This window comes from Chelon labrosus (genome assembly GCF_963514085.1).
Source record: "Chelon labrosus genome assembly, chromosome: 3".
NCBI lineage: Eukaryota > Metazoa > Chordata > Actinopteri > Mugiliformes > Mugilidae > Chelon > Chelon labrosus.
Genome location: NC_140339.1, coordinates 29,208,668 through 29,228,054, shown reverse-complemented (window position 1 = coordinate 29,228,054; position 19,387 = coordinate 29,208,668). Strand labels below are relative to the sequence as shown.

General features: G+C 39.8%; 2 protein-coding genes across 10 annotated transcripts in view; both read left to right on the top strand.

Moving 5' to 3' along the window:
• Window positions 1–391: 391 nt before the first annotated feature.
• mtfmt (mitochondrial methionyl-tRNA formyltransferase) lies at window positions 392–8,813 on the top strand. The gene is made up of 9 exons (XM_084541701.1): window positions 392–886; window positions 2,150–2,347; window positions 3,258–3,380; window positions 3,469–3,571; window positions 3,656–3,731; window positions 3,806–3,897; window positions 4,436–4,514; window positions 5,064–5,137; window positions 6,308–8,813. Exons 1-9 carry the CDS (start codon window positions 648–650, stop codon window positions 6,488–6,490), a joined length of 1,167 nt encoding a protein of 388 aa, XP_084397827.1. The 5' UTR covers window positions 392–647; the 3' UTR covers window positions 6,491–8,813.
• Window positions 8,814–9,259: 446 nt separating this feature from the next.
• Window positions 9,260–19,387, top strand: part of celf1 (cugbp, Elav-like family member 1) — a 32,194-nt gene continuing 22,066 nt past the window's right edge. For 3 of the 9 annotated variants that reach the window (XM_084541397.1, XM_084541396.1, XM_084541390.1), the window contains exons 1-2: window positions 9,261–9,492; window positions 13,049–13,177. In XM_084541397.1, coding sequence (XP_084397523.1) covers window positions 13,074–13,177 — 104 coding nt within the window. In that variant the 5' untranslated portion in view covers window positions 9,261–9,492; window positions 13,049–13,073. Of the gene's footprint in view, window positions 9,493–13,048; window positions 13,178–19,387 lie in introns of all 9 variants that reach the window. The other 6 variants (XM_084541395.1, XM_084541394.1, XM_084541391.1 and 3 more) reach the window with 5 other exon arrangements.

The following is a 19,387-nucleotide window of genomic DNA, read 5'->3' as shown; positions in this document are numbered from 1 at the left end:
AGACAGAAAAGAGAGAGGAGAGGAACAAAATATATACACCTGACTAAAGCATACATGTAGAATCTAATTGTGATACAAACAAGAGTACACAATATAACTGATGCATGCATAACAGGTGAGTATAAAGACTGAATATAAGGGGCATTGTAAGCAGGTTGGAGAATGATGCATTCGTGTGGGTCACTGCAGGACTTGAAGCTTGGGCAGGTTGATGAGGACCAGGAACACAGATAAGTGGTAAGCAGCTCCACAGGTCAGAAACACACAACTCTGGGTCAGAGACATGCACACAAGAAGATGAGGGAAAGGGAGAAAGGAACACACACCTATTAACATGAATACTTGAGTAGTAATAAAGAGGAAAATAGATAAGACTAATTCTTTGATTTAGAGAATACTTGTTTGTTTTTCCATTCCAGACTCTCTGATCCACACTCCCTACCAGTTGGTGGCGGTATGGCGCCAATTCGTTCGTAACAACCACCAAAAACCCCTGAAGAAGAAGAAGTGCATTGGCAAACATGGCGGCGCCCTATGCCGACGCCTCTGATAGGGCAAAAAGACTACAAACAGTGAAAGTTTCCCTGTGTCACCACTGACACTTCGTACGCATGGTGTTTTAAACTGTAGCAAGAGCCTCTTTCAGTATGTGGACGAAGAGCAGAGCAGCGGGGGCTTACCTGAGAATCCTCCAGCGCGTCCAGCGCTGCTGTGGGCAGACAGTGTGGAAGAGGGCCAGTGATGTTTGCCAACGGCCGGTGTGTAGACTCATGTCATCAGCATCAGCATCAGCATCAGCATCAGCATCAGGACCTCCGTGGAGAATCCTCTTTTTCGGCACTGATCATTTTGCTGTGGAGTCTCTGAAACTCCTCGCATCCAACAGGTACGGGTCCTACCACACAGCGAGCAGTGTTAGAACTGATAGACATTACACTGCATTACACAGACATATATGTTTCTTTGTATCACACATGATAGGTACAATATGATAATAAACCTAAAAACTACATTAAAGGAGAGTCCCGTTTCCCGGAAGCTCTGAAACGAGAATCTGGAGCCTACCTACCCGCAGTGAAGCAGTGAGGAAAGTATATGGGGGAGCTATGATAAGTGGTTCTAGAAGCAACGTTGGGACCATAAGGTCACAGGTTCGCGTCCCCCTGTGTCCGTGTCGGAGGTGTCTTGAGCAAACACTGGACCCCAAAAACCGCTTAGAGATTTAACCAATTATAAAAATAAGTTGAATTTAATTATGGACCGTCCACCCATGACATGTTGTTTTACACCAGTGAAGCAAGTCACAGGTTTGAGGTGGATTCTTATGCTGCTAAAACAAAACAAGCCCATCAGAGAGATAGCAGGAACATTAGGAGTGGCCACGTGAACACTGATACAAAAAGGCCAGGTCGTCAGCAGAAGACACCGGTGGTGAATGATTGCAGGATCCTTTCCACGGTGAAGTAAAATCCCTCCACAACATCTCGACAAGCGAGGGACACCTCCCCTGGAGGCAGACGTGTCATTTCCAAGTCGACCTCGAAGAGAAGACATCACAAGAACAAGAGCTGGATGAGTAGAGACAGAAAAGCAGGGATGTACTACAGAAGACAACAGAGGAGAGGTGGTGAATGGAGATTCAGAGGCAAGCATATGAATTCGTAAATGCAGCACCACTGGTATGTCTGGTGAGATGTGTAAGATCTGTATGACAAGAGTGTCCCATCAGTCAGACATAGAGGTGTCTCTGTACTGTTGTGGCAGTATTATGTTTCTGCATTAAATGATCAACGTGACTGTGTGACTGGCATCTTGGATTCTTTTAAGATATCTGGCCATTTTGAAGAAGATCATGAATGTCCAGATCAACCAAACGTTGTTCCAGCAATGTCCATTAGTGGACTTTTCAGTATCTGGATTTGAATCCCACTGAAAAGTTTTGGGGGCTGGAGCATTTTAAATAAGATATTGATTTCAGTACAAAGTTTATCCTAACAGTCCCATTTACATTAGCAATGCTATTCCTACAAAGATCAGGGGTTTAATGCCGGATGTCCTGTGTTGAATAAGGTCTTTGCTCAGTCTATGTTTTCATTTCTACTTTATACCGTTCAAGTCTGGTCACATAATGACTACCCTTCTGTTGTAGGAGCTCCAGTGAAAGGATAGTGGAGAACCTTGAAGTCGTTACGTTGTCAGGTGACGTCCCTGTGAAGAGGTTTGCTCAACAGAACCACCTTCCACTCCACAGCTGGCCCCCTGACAATGTGGATGGGCGATTTGATGTTGGGGTGGTCGTATCTTTTGGATGTTTACTCCATGAGAGCCTGATCAAAAAGTTTCCACAGTGAGTATTCATTATTAATCAGTGATATGCTAAAACCAATGGAGTGTTGCTCTGCACTAGGGATCTGTCGCAAGTCATGCTCTGTTGTAAATGTGTTGGCATTGTACTCGCTATCCGCTGAACCTAAACCCAGTGGCATCTCAATAGAAATTTCATTCCTGTCAATGGCACACACAAATGCACTTATTACAACACTTGTTTCTTTTTTGACATCTCTTGCCATTGATCATATTGGTTATGATATGTTCTCACCGAAATAATCATACAGATTTCTGGATGCTGTCTTTTTGTCAGAATGCTTCAGCTTTGACCTACTGAACTAGTCGTTTGTAAATGTGTGTGTGCACCCTTTTCCTGTCAGCTTTTTTTTTTACACACAGACATATTACAACCAAGTAAATTATACATTTAACTTTCAGAAACCCAGTTTATTCAAACTTTTAAAAGCTAACATCTCTCATTTTCTGTCAAGAATGTCTCCTCTCTTATTCTGATCAGTCAGTCCCTGCCTTTGAGAAACTATGGGGACGTAGTATGAATCTCCCACCACCATGTCTCACTGTAGGTGTTGAGCCGTGCTGGCTCTTCACCAGACATAGAGCCTGGAGTTCAGTGTTCCAGTGAACTTTTTTCCTTATGCTCTCAGAGTCATTTTTATACACGCAGACATACTGAAAGTGGGCCCTTTTCTCTAGTGGCATCCTTTACGAAGCCTACCATGAAGCCTTAACTAATGAGGTGCCAATTTTACAGAGCAAAGTGAGTGAAAAGTGAAGGGGTCTAAATACGCCTCAGCTCTATACATAAGGTATACATATAGTACACATATGATCTTATCTAATCTGCACATAAAGCATTAAATCAGGAACTGTGTATAAGTTGTTTGTGGGCACACGCTCTTTTGTTGCAGCGGGATTTTGAATGTTCACCCCAGCCTGCTGCCGAGGTGGCGAGGTTCAGCACCCATCTTCCACACCATAATGCACGGTGACACTGTGACAGGGGTCACTATCATCCAGATCCGCCCTCACCGGTAAACGCGCCGAAAACCTCTGAGTATTCTCCCTTTCTCTTTGTCCGAGTGCAAGCATAAACAAATTCCAAATGTATTCACATTCCAGGTTTGATGTGGGTCCTATCCTCAACCAAGAGCTCCACCAGGTCCCTGAGAACTGTACTGCTGATGAGCTAGGAGCTGTCCTTGCTACAAAGGGAGCACATCTGGTGAGTTGTTGAAAAAGATGGTTACTTTGCCCTTTCACTAACAGGATGGTAACGTAGCTGCTGTGTTTGCATTCTTGATTGCAGCTGATTAATACGCTGATGACACTGCCTGAGAGAATGGCAAATAAAAGGGAGCAAGGCCAGACAGGTGCAACATTAGGTAAGTATACGCAGTCATTTTAAATGTAAATGAGGAGGAGATCTTTCAGCTTACACCCTGATTTCTTCCAACAGCCCCTAAAATCAAGGAGTCCATGAGCTGGGTTGTGTGGGAGGAACAGACGTGTGAGCAAATTGATCGTCTGCATCGCGCCATTGGATCCCGGGTAAGGGCCAATGATCTGGGGATACATTTATAAACTAATGCTTAGGATCTGTACTAAAATAAAATTTACCGTACATGAAAACCAATAATGGAGTGCACCTAAAGATAATCAGATTCATTAAAGTGTGGTTACTGGTACCTGGAGAGAACGTTCCCTTTATACATCACGGTACACCAACATACCATAGGTGTCTTATTCTCTACATGCTCACATTGAACCACACATGGTCAATGAAGGGTACATCACACAGAGGTGACATCATCATCATGGCGACAACTGAGTGGAAGGGCAGAAAGAAGGCGGCATGTTGGACAGGGCGTCATTTCCACATCAGACTTTGAATGCCACCCCCACACCTCTTTGTGTCATCATAGCATTTCAACAGCTGCTGTATGCTCAGTCTCACCTTCTCTTCCGTGGATATACAGTATATTTAAAGTGCAGTTAAATGTGAGAGGCATCGGTACACATGTATTTTCCAAAATGTTCAAATGAACATCAGTACAATGATACTTCTCTCTCACTCTGTCCTCATCAGATGCCCTTGAGGACTATATGGATGGGCAAGACAATGAAACTCCAGGATTTTGTAGGAAAATTGCACATTTCATTATCAGGTATGTTCTTCTTGGGTTCAGAAAATCAAAATCAGAGTACTACTGTGCCTGTCAGTATAGGTGGAATAGAGTAACACTGTAGGTGGAGGTACTGTGTGTGGCATAAAGTGAGGACCTGGCTTCTTTGCAGAGAGCCAAGCAACTGCTTCTAATAGTATTTCAGCAAACCTTTAAAAACTATAGAGCATATCACTGCAGTGGCCTGAACGTTTTTTGTCATCGTTCCATATGTCAAATCTGTGGTTAAAAAGAAAACAATTTCTCGGAAAAGAAGCTGAAACATTCCTGCTAAAAGAAACCATGTTGGGTCATTAAATAGTGTAGAAAAATGTCTCTGTGTTGATGGATATTGAGTTCTTTGTTAAAAGTAAACGTTGATTTTTAGAAGCAGAGGCTGCACCTCAGACTGACAGCCAGATAGCTCTTAGATTTAATATGCACGTGCGTTTATCTGTGTGTGTTTTTGCTGTCGCTCTACTGTATTTTACGTCAGTAATATAACGTGACTCCATGACCCCAAGCTGTTATTTGTCTCTCGCATGTTTGCAGATGAAAGGAGGAAACCCATCCCTGGCTCATTGATCTATCAGAAGGAGTCTAATACTCTGGCTGTCTTCTGTAAGGTTTGTAAAATTCAGTTTTTTCTTAACCTTAACCTGCACACCTGACCTTCTTTACTCCATGCCAACAACATCTTTATCAAGAGATATGTGATACGCAAAATTTCATTAATTTTTAAGTGCTAATGCATCATACATAAGGTCACCCACATCAACAGAGAAAACATTGGCGTGTCATTTGTTGCAATACTTGGTGTAACTCCTATTGGAGTTTGTCTTTACTCATGCTATTCATGAATGTGTATTCTTCTCATTATGTATATTCGGCCTCCTTACCACTTCAACCCTCATTTAACACTACTGCAATCATTTCAACTTTTTGGTTAGCCACTTAAATCTGATGTTATATGTAAATATTTTTGTACTTTAACATATTTGTTATACAGTTTGTCTTTTCTTACTTTATTCTATTTATTTTTTTTTTAATTTTGCACTGTTGTTCCCGGCCGCTGTAACACCTTAATTTCCCCACAGGGATAAATAAAGTCCTTGCATTTATAAAGATAACCAGACCACCATCAATGTCATCACGTGCTGTGGACACATACAGAAAGTCTTTTGGGACAGACTGGGACAGGCATAGCTGTGCTTTGGCTGTTTATAGATAACTATAAGTACATGCAGTGGCTGTGTGTGACGTGACGGTTATGTTGACTGAGCATTGTGTTGTAGCCGAGTTCCTAGGGTATATTAATAAGAGGTCTGATAGGAGCACTGCAGGTTCAAACACTAACAGCTGCAACCACAAATGTATCCGAAGTCTGAGCAGTAACCATGTCCAGCCAGAGAATCATAATAGTAATAATAAAATAATAACTGCAGTGGTCCAAAACACCAATTGGATCAGAAAGAAAGCAAAAGGTATTGTGAGGGAAAGCAAAATGTTTATTTGGTAATAGAAAAATAATCTAGGGAAAACAATGTTGCTGTCGTGTAAATTATGTTCATTTACACGTTGGATGAGATGTAGCCTTTGTACAGTCTTAACACAAACAGCATCACCACAAATTATAGGAGCAAATAAAGAGCAGTCTTGCTAAAAGTCTCATAAAGAGCCTGTTTGAAATAAGGGCCTGGTTGTAACAAAGTAATGTAGTAGATGTAGTATTGCATTCCTGTTTTTTTATTTTTTTTGTGGCACAAACATTTGTTACCATGTGTTTCTTGTTCCAGGATGGCTGGGTGGGATTCAGGACAGTGGTCTTAAAAAAAAGACTGACAGCAGCTGATTTCTACAATGGCTACCTGCATCAGACACTGCAGAAGAACGCACCCTCTGAGACAGCTGAAGGACTGTTTATCAGTAGAAAAGTAGTACGTAAAGCACCACGGATGAGAGAGAACTCAAAGTTGTGATTTTCTTACTCGAATGGAACACTGCAAGCACGACACCAACTGAAGACATTTGCAGTTCATTTGCTATACTTGTCTGTTTTAAGACATCTGAATGTACAGCACATTTTTTGCATTACTGTGTTGTTTCAGTAAATGAATGTGCTGTTAACTGTCAGATATTAATTTAAACAGTCATAAATGCATTTTCTTTTTTTGATTTTAAAATTTACACAAAAGGGCTTGTGTATGGTTGTTTGATCCGTCAGGACAGACTGGCTAATTGTCAGATCCTATTAACATGCTAAACTAAGACAGGAAGCATGATACATCTTGATGAACTGGTTTTAGATCAGCATCATCCATGTCCAGTTGCAACAGAACAAAATTAGGATGAATAACTTTGGTGCTGTAAGGAATGAAGAGCACATTGAAGCATACCTGCCAATTGATCAGCTACATAAACCCTGTGATGAAAATGATTTCCATTCATGACGTTGTGACGTTCTTTTGTCTTCAACTCATCCTGAAGCACTACAACAGAACTTCTTTGATCATACTGATTATAGTACTTTCTTAGCGCATCCCTCTGTTAAACCTTGTGTGTGCAGTGGTTCTTGGTTATGCTTAACTTTTAACTGTTTTAGTTGAAATCAAATGAAGTAATGTTTGGCCCCTGATCACTAAATGATTTTAATTTCATTTAGACAAACAAACTCAAGTCAGGTCGAGGCCTTGATGACAGCCTTGAGACTTCAACCCCAGTGAACAGAGAACCAGTTTGTCAGCTCAGCCTGAGATCACATGGGTTATCTGGTTTTGCATAAAATTTGAATCTCTGAAAAATGTGCATGCAATTCATAAATGTCAATGTCACTGGGTTGAAATTAGAAGTAAAGATCATGACAGTCAAGCACCCCACCAATTTCAAGCCAGACAGAATGTAGGAGGCCCCCTCCCCAGGAGTGGTTGACAAACAAAGATCAGGCTAAGAACAAAGTGTGTAACAGTTCTCGAGGTCACAAGGGAACCCAGGGTAACTTTTGATGTTTACAACCAGGATGATCAAGATAACTTTTAGGGTTAAATTAGATGTGTGATGTCTTGAAGAAGGAAAACACTATTAGCATTTTAGCAAAAGGACCCAATCCTATTTGTGAAATAATTCTGGTATTCAGTGGTTTGGGTCTGAATCTTAGAATCTCAAGAGAAAGCGGATCAGATGCGGCCAGGTACCAATCTTAAGACACAAGCCATTCTAAGAATGGTTAATGTTTTGGAATGGCCTAGACAAAATCTGGATTTTAAATCCACTAACATCCTAGAAGCTGATGTTTTTCAGTATGGAGGAATGAGCCAAGATTCCATGTTGTTATAAAGGAAATGAAGAAGACAACAGGTCAGATCCTGATCCTGACAAGCCAAGAACACACTCCAAGAGATAGATACAGTATATCATGATCCAAACCTACCATGCAGAAGAAATGTCATGAGAGCATTTACAGAGGGTTCACCACAATTTGCATATCTCTCAAGAATAGAAAGAACAAATTAGACTCTGCCAAAAGACATACCAGAAAGTCAAACCATATCTGAGACTGCATCTTTGTAGAGAGGAAACTATAAGAATAATCTGTACAAGAACAACAGGATAAAGAAAGTATGGAAAAGACTGGGAACTGCTTCGGATCTAAGCAAACAATACCATGTGTAACACACACACTGGGCTCAGTGTGTTGCTTGAACATGCATTGCACCCAATGGAACCGGGTTATTATCATCATTGATGATGTGACGAAGGACAGAAGCAGCTGGATAAATTCTGAAGTGTACAGGGATACTGTCAGCTCAGATAAAGCAAAGTTGATTGGATGATACTTCACAGAAGAGATGGACAATGACCCAAAACATACTGTGAGAGCAACCCAGGAGTAAAGAAGTGGAATATTCTGCAATGGCTGTGTCAGTCACCTGATCTCAACCTGATCAAACGCGCCTGTTACTTGATGGAAGCAAAACTAAAGGCAGAAAGAACCACACAATTTACAGTGGCAATTTGTTCATTTGTCCAATTACATTTGAGCTCCTGAAAATAAGAGACCTGTAAACAATAATGTTTGCCATTCATAAGTTTCATATAATACTTGTGTTCGACCCTTCACAGCTGAGAGTCTGCACTTTAAGCAATACAAAACAATATATTGTATTTTACACACATGATTTATAGTACAGGCAAATGCACACACCCTCCACTGTTTATCATACATTATTGCAGTGTGTCATATGTCATAGACGGATGTTTCAATGGTTCTTGCAAATTTCATAGATTCACTTTTACTGTATTGTTGACAACTGTATGTTTTTTTTTTTTTATATACTTCATTGTAGTGTATTTAGATTTTACTCTGCATTTGTTCAGCACTGTGGTGAAAATATTTTCCTAACTGGAAACAGAAATAAAATGTTGTTGCAAAAAAATAATAATAAAAAAATAACCATATTTATAAGAAAAAATAAGTCTTTAGCATATACCACATTAGGAGCATGTAGAAAATTAGGAAATGATAGTCCCTGATAGGGTTACTTTCTATGGACCGTACCACGTTACACTTTAACTAAGGGAACTGTCACGTGCACTTTTACCACCATTTCCAAAAGAAATAAATACTAACATCGCTCCTAAAGAAAAGTTTTTCAATTTAAACGTGTAATTCTACATACAGTTATCTAAATATAGCTTTGAAGAAATATCGCACTAATGTTAGGTCTCACCAGTCCCCCTCCACCCTCCCCCCGGCCCCTTTTCAGTTGCCGAGTGGAAACGGTTCAGCAGGGTAGACTGCCATTTTACACAGTGGCTGCTAGCTAAATCTCTAAAGTGACAGATAACAACTTCTCCACATATGTAGTTGTCAGCCTGCTCTCCCAGTGGTGCAGCAGAAATAACGCTATTTTATGAACAAACATCCAAAACGACAGTTTGTTTTTAAGCACAAGTCCAATTAACAGTGGCGTAAGAAACACCGGTAAGTTGTTCATCATTTTAAGTTATGAGACGCTAGTGTAGCTAGCTAATGTTAACACAACACACCAGCTGCGCTGAAGCTCTGTGAGTACTGTTGTCCTGGTCATTTAGCTACAACGGCTGACCGTCAGAGCTTGTTGTACAATCTACTTTTGTGGGTTGAGTGGTAGTTCGACTACATGATAGTATTTTGATAAAAATTACATCATGATAGAGTTGGTTGGCATAAGAGAGCTGTAATGCATGTTTCGGATGTTGTGTAGCGGCGCAACTATGGGGCGTTCCCCCTACGCCGTTGAAAGGTCTGTAGGTAATTGTATACATACATACATACATACATGTATGTCCCAGAAAGTGGCCATGCACTTGATGTCACCGAACACGGAAGTCAGTGCTGTCACTCCTCCCTGTCAAATTAACGTTGATGTCAAAAGGGGACTTGACCACTCTAACTGATTCAATGGACTTAATGCATGTGTTATCATATATTGCCAAGTGAAAAGTCTTTAAGTCACTTCAATTAAATGTTATTTATACAGTGCCAAATAACATAGGTCAAACCGGGCCACTTATAGTAAGGCCAAGTCCTTATTGCCATATGAAGGAGAGCAAAGTTTTTCTTTTAAAGCTAATATGTATATAATGTTAATCAAGCTCACATTCATCTGAATTTAAACGTGCAATTAATCGATGTCTGCAATAAGCTGTCATCTTACGAGGTGTACAAAGATCACTTTGCATAGTATCTTGGTCGTTTTGGGTTGTGTTTGGAGTGAACATCTACAACACACAGCATTTGTCACCAGATCATTATTTTATGGTTGTCATACATTTAGACAGAACAAGAATAAAATAATGACAACAGTAGAGAGCGGGTACTGCATAATCTGGTACATTGAAACTTTGTGATTGCAGAAAGCAGTTTATTAAACTTTGTTGCTAGTGTCACACAACACCTTCTAGTGGCCCTACAGAAACAGCAGGTTACTTTGCTTGTTGTTACTGTATTAAACTCCTGTACAGTCTCCTCGTACTCTCTCTGGGCACCCATATTGTGTTAAATACACCCATATTTATAGTCAAGTTTATTATTTTTCTGTTTTGAACATCAAACCTCTGAATGTGCTGTGGAGATTAAGTTCATTAATCTATCATATATCAATCATATATCTAGACATCTCTTTCAAAATTAGCATATAAGTGTTCTCTCATAGAGTGCCACTTAAAAGTGTTTGTACCGTTAAGATTTTTTTACAGTTCTGCATGAAAATTGTTTAGAACATCAGTGGATTTTCACACAAATCGTGAGATTTGACAAAGAGAACCCACTCAAACAGATGGAACTGAAATATTATACTTGTGTATTTGATGTTTGAATATTTTTTTGTAGAAATTTCTGAAGGGCACAAAAATGTTTAAGCAGCACTGTATATGTTGTCCTAACTGACATTTAAAATTAGTATTAAGAGAGAAAGTTAGAAGTGGCCAAAGGTATCCTTCTTAAATGTAGTTCTGACTCTCACTAGGCCAGCTTATGGCATTGTTTTGGAAAAGCTCAGTTTACCCTGTACACACGAAGACACCAAGCCAGGTTTTTGATGCGATTAGAGGTCGTCACATTTTGGCTAAAAGTTGTGCTCTGTTCTGGGTATCTGGGTCCCTTCCAAACTGGATGGAACCCAGATTTGCCAAATGTTCCACTGATTTGTGACAGGATGCACTACAATGGTCAGATTAGCAGTGTTCACTGTAATTTAGTTTATTTAAAACCAATCAAGAAAATAATTAGTTTTGGGTGATGTGAATGGTGGCAGATCTGATCCATGCATCACCATTTCATTCCAGTGACTGAGCCTGTCAAGTTGACATAATGTTGATATTGTACCATACATCATATAATGCAATATATCTTTTTTACTTATTACGTGTACACTTGTGCATGTTATATTGGACATTGATTGCTAGGGCTGACAAAAAAAGGGGGAACTACTGCATGCCAAACTGATGCTCACACAACACACCAGTGGGATAGTGTATTAGTAGTGTGCTGGTATGAAGAAAACGTAATATGCACATATTCATCTAACAGCTAGTTGGTAGTTTCTGTAGCATTCCATCCTACAATATTAAAAACCAACTGGAAACATTCACTCGTTCATTCATTTATCTTCTGTAACCGCTTGTCCTGTGAAGGGTTGTGGGGCTGCTGGAACCTATTCAAGCTGTCCAATTGGAAACAACCTGGCTAATATACCTTTGTTGTTTGGCCTGTATATCTTTTGGTATTTTGATTTTCCAATAAGAAGTCAACCTGCACAAATAGTGTGGCCAGTAAGCTAGAGTCAAAGAAGACATAATCTTCTTTTTGTATCACTATGATGATACTATGAACTAAATAAAATAAGCCCTTTCCCCTAACCTTTGGACTGCTCAAAAACTACACGGTAATGTAGTTTGTAGTACAGAGTAAGTACTAAGTAATCTATGAAATACATATTCCAGAAATATTAGGCTCACAAACTACCCACTGCTTAATTACTCATCTGCATCAAGGGAGGATTTTCTCAGAAATAATTAATTAATAGTAATCAGGGAATAATTAATTAATGGGAAAGTGTTGTTGTAATATCTATCCTATGATTTAAAGGTGGTATTTGAAAGTTACTTCAAATTGCTGTTATTGTTAACGGTGAGAATTGTATTCAATAATAACCACTTCCTCAGAAAATGGTGAAAAAATGGCCTTTTCTTCATATAAAAAAAAAAGGAAACTCAATTCATTATTTTATATTTTGTCCATTGCTTTCGAACCATTAAGAGGAAAGAATATTTTGGATATTATTTTTGAGGGTGCTCCAATAGGCCACCGATCATTAGCGGCCATCAGCAACCTCTGTAATGGCCGGTCAGATGGTGCAAGAATCACAAGATCGTTTCCCGGTGCACACCCAAAAGTGAACTCAAGCCCCAGATATGTGGTCTGCGTTGTGATCTCTTGGCAGCTGGGCCAGAGCAGCAGAACATACCCCTTTTTGAAACCACACGCAATCCGGTAATTGGCAGCAAAAATGCTGGCTGATGCTAATTCGATTTAATTTAAACCAAAAATCAAATCAAATGACACAATATCACAGTTAAAGCCTCATACTATTGTACCAGTTGAAAGCTTTTGACTTCTGTTTTTCTGGGTCCTGTGTGGCTGTTCCTTGTTTTAGGGCAGTATTGGACAGCATGTCATCACAGCTTGTCACGTTGACACTAAATCCAACCAACCCCATGGAAAAATCTATACTTTGTGATAAAAGCCCAAGATCTGAGTTTATCAGTCATATATGTCTTGGATGTTTTTAATGACCTATCTCAACCTGTCTGCTCTCCGCTTAAACTTTAGCTTTAGCTTATTTGTGCATGTGTTGAGTGAGTGTCTTGTTAAATGTCTAAGTATTTGTGATTCATTTGTAGTGTATTTGTAAATGTGTAAATATTTGTGATGTGTTTGTAATTGTTTTGTGTGTCTTGTTCTGGTGTGTTGTGGGTCTTGTGTTTTTATCTGTTAGCAGTAGTAGTATCTTTAGGCCCTGGATGGATAGCCTCGACCCTGAAACCCTGTATGTGTCTCCAGAGCAGACTGGACAGCCCACACTCCCCCTCCCTACCTCGGAAGTCTCCAGCTTGGCACTAGGGGGGTAAGCAGCCTTCATCCTACTCTGAACTCTGATCGCAGTGTTGGAAACAACAGAAGGTTTAGGAAAATCTGTCAATACCCAGTCAGTCCACCTTTACAAAAGTAAAAACAAATGAAGGTACATCTGCACTACAGTACAGTAGGCTTATTGCAAATGTAAATAAACACTGACATTCAACGCTTTCTCAGATGGTAGTATCTAAATATACAAATCATGTAAAATGTAAGAATAATGTGTATTATATGATGAAAAGATGTTTGAATTTCTTTCATATCATCATTTGATATGCAGTATAGTGTAACACTCATAAACACAAGTAGTTTATCGGTGTAGATAGAATTGATATGGTGGTAGATATGTTGAGAGGTAATCAAATCCATCCATATTTATGCCGTGTTTGTTTTTCACGTTTCAACAGGAACTACTAGTGGGTTATCTTACACATTTGCCAAATTGTAAACAAATAAAATTGTAATACTCAGAGATGTGGATAGTTTTACAGTTTGATATTCAGACATTTGACATGGTTAATCATAAAAGAGTTTTGGTTAGTGCAAGGTAAAGCTTGACCGATACCACATAGTGTTTTATTTTGCTTGTGATGCCATATTCAAACTTGACACTTCCATCCATGAGAATAACCTTAAAAACGTTTCCAAAATATGCTTTTATTTTTCAGTATATTATATGGCACTATTATGGTTCACTTCCTGGGTTTAGTATGCTAATTGATCCAAACAATCCACCTACTGGCACCCTGAAAACAAAAATTAAGAGCACAAGTTCCATCTAGAACATTTTGGGCAGTCCGCCAGTAGCGTGCTAGTAAAGTTACCCTTGAAAACTAGACAGACACTGGGTAAATTATATTAAACATCTGCAATATGTTGACTTAGACTGCATGTTAATTGGCCATGCTGCATGGCAAGTTTTGTGCTCCCAGTGTCTGCTTCAATTGGCCGGCCACCATGTGGACCTCACATTGATTGTAAGCACCAAGTCGCAGTAGGTTGGTTGGACAGTTTCAACACGGCATCTAATAAGATGGCTGTGTTTTCAGTGTTGACAAAAACTGTTACTGTGCACTTCTGAAACTGAAAGTCTGGCTTTAGTGGATACATAATTTAAGTTGATTATTAAGTAGACTGTGAATATGTTGCAGCTTTCGTCATGAACTATTTATTTAATGATAAACTGATTACTTTAACTTGTCAGTGGATTGTTACAACCATAACACGTTAATTCTAGTTTGAACATGCAAGAGCAATGACAAGTCCAGATCAGCAAATATACTGCTTGATTTGCTCGATTTTTTATAGTTCCTGTAGGTGCAGCAGCTCCACATACAAAGAGGCTGGGTCAAATGGCATATAAACTGGACAGTGTGTCACAACTTTTAAGCTGTGCTAGTCACAGTGATTCATGTCTCTTTTCAGATTGTAGCTTGCAAGGTTATTCTAACAAACAAAACTTGTTGACAAAAACGTGCTTAGTGTTATGTTACAAATATCCCTGGAGCTCGTCTGTAATCATATGTGTAGGTATCTGTGTGCACGTGAGTTTGTGTGTGCACTGTGGACTGCACAAAGGGCAATTAGAAATGGGCTCACTTCTGTTTATACACACACAAACCACACACAAACCAGTGCAGCCTGCAGGACAACAGGGCAAACACAGCCCCCCTCAGGCCGGAACCTAATTGTTAGCCCCTGGTGTGGCTAGTCCAGGGATTAGCTACTGGCTGGGTAATACTATTCACTCCCTCTTTCATTCCCTCTGCCCACTGGGCCTTATCACCATCAATCTGACACCCTGTTTATCTGACGCTGCAACCAGATCTGCTGGCCTAGGAGAAATGTTCACAAAGGCCGTGGATCATCAGCACTTTGATTGTGGTGGTCCCAAATGGCCATTACTCTCTCTGGCCCCAGTTATCCCAGCATCCCTCTGTCTCCATGATCTCCATGCCGTGTTCAGTCCCAGTCCTAGAACCTGGAAAGCCAGCCTGAAGGCCTGTCACTTTTTGTCTGTCATTTGTGCACCTCTTCCATCTGAAACGAAGGTGTTTCCTTTGCCAGATTTAGTTTATTGTATTTGTGTTCCAGTGGACAGGTTTTCCATGTGGATTGTTTTTTTTGTGGCAAGCTGGTTTTCCTCTGTGTTTTGTGCACTGTTGCCTTATTATACCAGTCGCCAGGGACAATCTGGACTTTACCACTGCCATCTGATCACTGTGTAAGATTAGCTTCACTGTATTAAAAGAAGAAGAAAAAAGAACCAGATTTTGCCAGCATGGCTTCATTTAAGCTGGATTTTCTCCCCGAGATGATGGTGGACCATTGCTCTTTGAATTCCAGTCCTGTGTAAGTAACTCCCTCTAACCAGCTTTTTTATTATATGTTTTGCAAGGTTGTTCTGAAATCAGCTACAAAGAGCTGGTCTGCAAATCAGTTCTTTATTGTGATGTATTGTATGATTGATACACCAAGTGCAACTGTGTGCTTTAGTGTGTAAGGGTGATAAAGGCCTAAGAATAAGAAGAGCCCGTTATGTGCTTTGTCTTTGTGGTTCAGCCTTTCTAAAGTCAGTAATGTGTGTTTGATATACAGAATTGTTATTTAGTGAAATCCTCAACTCAAAGCTTTAAGCTTAGAATGGGCACACTTGCATCCAGCATTATACCACACCTATTATAATTGAATGCATTGCCGTCAAAACCATTTTCTGTTTCTTGTGAGTTGATTCAAGTGTCAGCAAGATATTCCTCCAGAACTTTTTATGGAACCAGTTGAACTTTATGTACTAAGAATGCGTAGAACACTGGATACAGGATTTAAAGGCCAATACTGATGTGATATTTGTGGTGTTAAGAAAGTGATTACAATATATCAGGTGGTATTCAATTTTGGGGGATACACAGCCAACATTTTTGAGTAACCCGTACTGATAATTATGTTGGCATGTTGTTCATTATCAAAAGAGTCACCCAGGTAGATTAACAGCTGCCAAAGCTATATTGGGCAACATATTTTTCAGTCCATCCAGAAGAATGTTGTCCATGATTGAGTATGCAGTAGACAGTCTCTCCTCCCTCTACCCCTTGTGTAGGGCTGGACAGTGTGGATCAAGAATCATATCTTGCTATTTTTTTTTAGTTGAAAGGCAATATATAATACAATATATATATATATAATATTCTTTCCCTGGGCAACACAGTGGAGTGGTGGTTAGCACTGATGCCTCACTAAGAATGCGTAGAACACCGGATACAGGATTTAAAGGCTAATACTGATGTAATATTTGTGGTGTTAAGTAAGTGATTACAATATACCTCACAGCAAGAAGGTTCCAGGTTCGAATACAGGAAAGACTGGGGCAGAAAGACTTGGGCCTTTCTGTGCAGAGTTTGTATGTTCTCCCTGTGTCTGCGTGGGTTCTCTCCGGGTACTCCAGCTTCCTCCCACTGTCCAAAGACATGCTGGTTAGGTTCATTGGTGATTCTAAATTGGCCATAGGTGTTCTCTGTGTTAGCCCTGAGATAGACTGGAGACCTGTCCAGGGTGTACCCCGCCCCTCGCCCAATGACAACTGGGATAGGCTCCAACCCCTGCGACCGTTCACAGAACTTAATATTCACCCACCTCTCACTCTTTCTTTCATAGGGCATAGCATCAGGGTTTAAGTTTTGCAACATGGTTTGTGTCGGGAGTTTCATAGTTGAACACACTCTTTGTACTGGTCTTTATGGAGCTATATCCCTATCAACGATACACTTCCATCATATATCTAGTTCAAAAATATACTGATATATTTTAAAAGCCCAATATGTCGTCCAGCCCTTCCCTTGTGTATACCTGTGTGTTCTGATAGCCTGAGAAGGCTCAACATGACAAGTTGCTTATGCTCTGCAGAGAAATCTGCAGAGAGAGAGAGACATCTAAATTACCTGCTAAAGCAACTAGATAATATTAATGTTGACTGTTTATCAAACTACACTCAGGCCAAATTCTCCCCCACCCCACATGTATACTAAAAGATATTTTCAAAGTCTCCAAAGGGCTTGTACTAAAGGCAGGAGATATTAGCAAGACAAATCAGAAAACCCTGTGGGAAGTTGAACATTGCGACCAATATCCAGTCAATTTGTGTTGAATATTTCCTTGGTTCAGGAAATGCTACTGCTTCCAAAAGCCTGGAATTTAAAAGAATTGTAAACAAAATACATTAAAATGTGATTTATTAGTTATATAAGCTGCTGTTGACAGGATTTTTCTGGATAACTGATGGATAACATGTATACAGGTTTCAGTCACAGCCAGGTACTGTAGCTGTGCTGCTCTGCTGCTCTCCCTAATGACTGCCCTTCACTGCATATGAGAGTGAAAATAATTTGATCACTGACTTTGTTTGGAAGCATGGGTTTACAAAATTTGCTAAGTCAGGGCAACAAATTTAATATCGCTCCTTCCTCCAGTCAATTTGCTATTTAAAAGGACAAGCATTGCCGGTTGCACATCTGCTGTCACTAATCTTAATTCCATGAGTGATTTGAGGACCGGATAAAAAGAAACTAGGCTATTTAGACAGGCTAATATGTGTTCTTTGCAGAGAACAACTTTGTGAGAACAAGATAATACATAAAGGTGGAGTGCAATTATGCATGGCCAGTGATTGTTTTTACTGTGATTGTATCACATCTAAACACAGTAGAGTGCTACAGAGTAACAGTATAGAGCAGTGGTTGGGTATTCTGCCTGTTTATGAAGGCAATGTTTAAAGTGCAGGAGCTCATTAATCCTGTGTGTCCAGACCAGGGTTTTCTCCAAGACTTTTCCTTGATGTTCCGGTGTTGAAAGAAGTTATTATACCGACCTAAATAGAAACTGTACAGTCAGGTTTCAGCAACTGTGTTAGAAATGCAAATATAATGTACACCTAGGTTGATGAAGGATTGACAGCAAACTCCCTTCTTTCTCTCTTTCTTCAAATCCAATGCTGCTGACCGTGAAATCAACTGTGTCATTCCTCCTCAAGTTTTTAGACATCTTCTCGGTGCTTCCGAATTTGATTGTGCAGAAAATCACCTTGTGGCCAGTTGTGGTGCAGCTTGCTGAATAAATAATCACTTTGGAATCAATTGCTAAAACCCATCACGCGAATGGTTATTTCATAGACAAGTTTTTATCAGGTGGCATGCATCACTGCTGGGATCACATCCAGAAGCATGCATTGGACCTTTTTCAATCAAATGTTATGAATTATCTATATGACATTAACTTTGTTTTTCAAATGTGCACATAATACTTTATTTTTCAAGAGTCGGTCAATCCCAAAACAATTTAAATATTGACTTAAGAATTGTTATTCCACACTTTGATCACTAGAGGGTACTCTGATACTGTTTAGTATTCAGTGGTGTGGGTTACAGGCAATGAGTTCAATCACTATTCTATACTTCTTTGCACTACGTGAAACAAAACAGCAGATGTGTTTGGAAACAGCTACACAGTCACTGCACCTAAGACCGATCTCATTGCACTGGTTATTGCACAATAATGCCCAGAGTGTCATCTGCTGTCCTTGGTATGATGTTGCAAAAGTTAAGAGAGCTCCAATCATGGGCCAGTGTTTTTGGTCGTCTTCAATCAATCATGTGACAGTGTGTGCCATGGGTAGTATTTTTGGTAATTTTTGTTGTTTTGCTCAGTGAAAATTTAAGCAATGTATCACTGCATTAGATAAGATAGATAAGTCTATTGTTTCTAAGCAACTTGTGTTTTAAGCCATTCCCATACTGAGGTGCAGAATAGAGGAAGACTCCTGATTATTTGCACAAATACCCTCTGCATCCGATGTATCGCTTCACACTGAATATTGTGGCAGATGAAACGGTGTCTCAAATGTAACTTATTGAAAAATCAAGTCTATAATGATCAGTTTGCACTAAGAAACAATAATTAAACAATTCATTTTCAAATAACTCTGCCATCAGTTTCTTTCCGTATGTTTTTCTTGTCTTGGCACTCTTGTGCAATATGACCATTCCTTTTTTGCAAAAGTAATTTGGCCCTTATAGCAGCACCTTATCGTAGATAGATAGATAATATCTAGCCTGGAAGCCAGGCCAACTTCCCTACCCACTATTTATTTTCCCCAGTTAGTCTTGAACCCCTCTGTTTGGAAGTGATTATGCTCCTGCAAAGGTCTGCC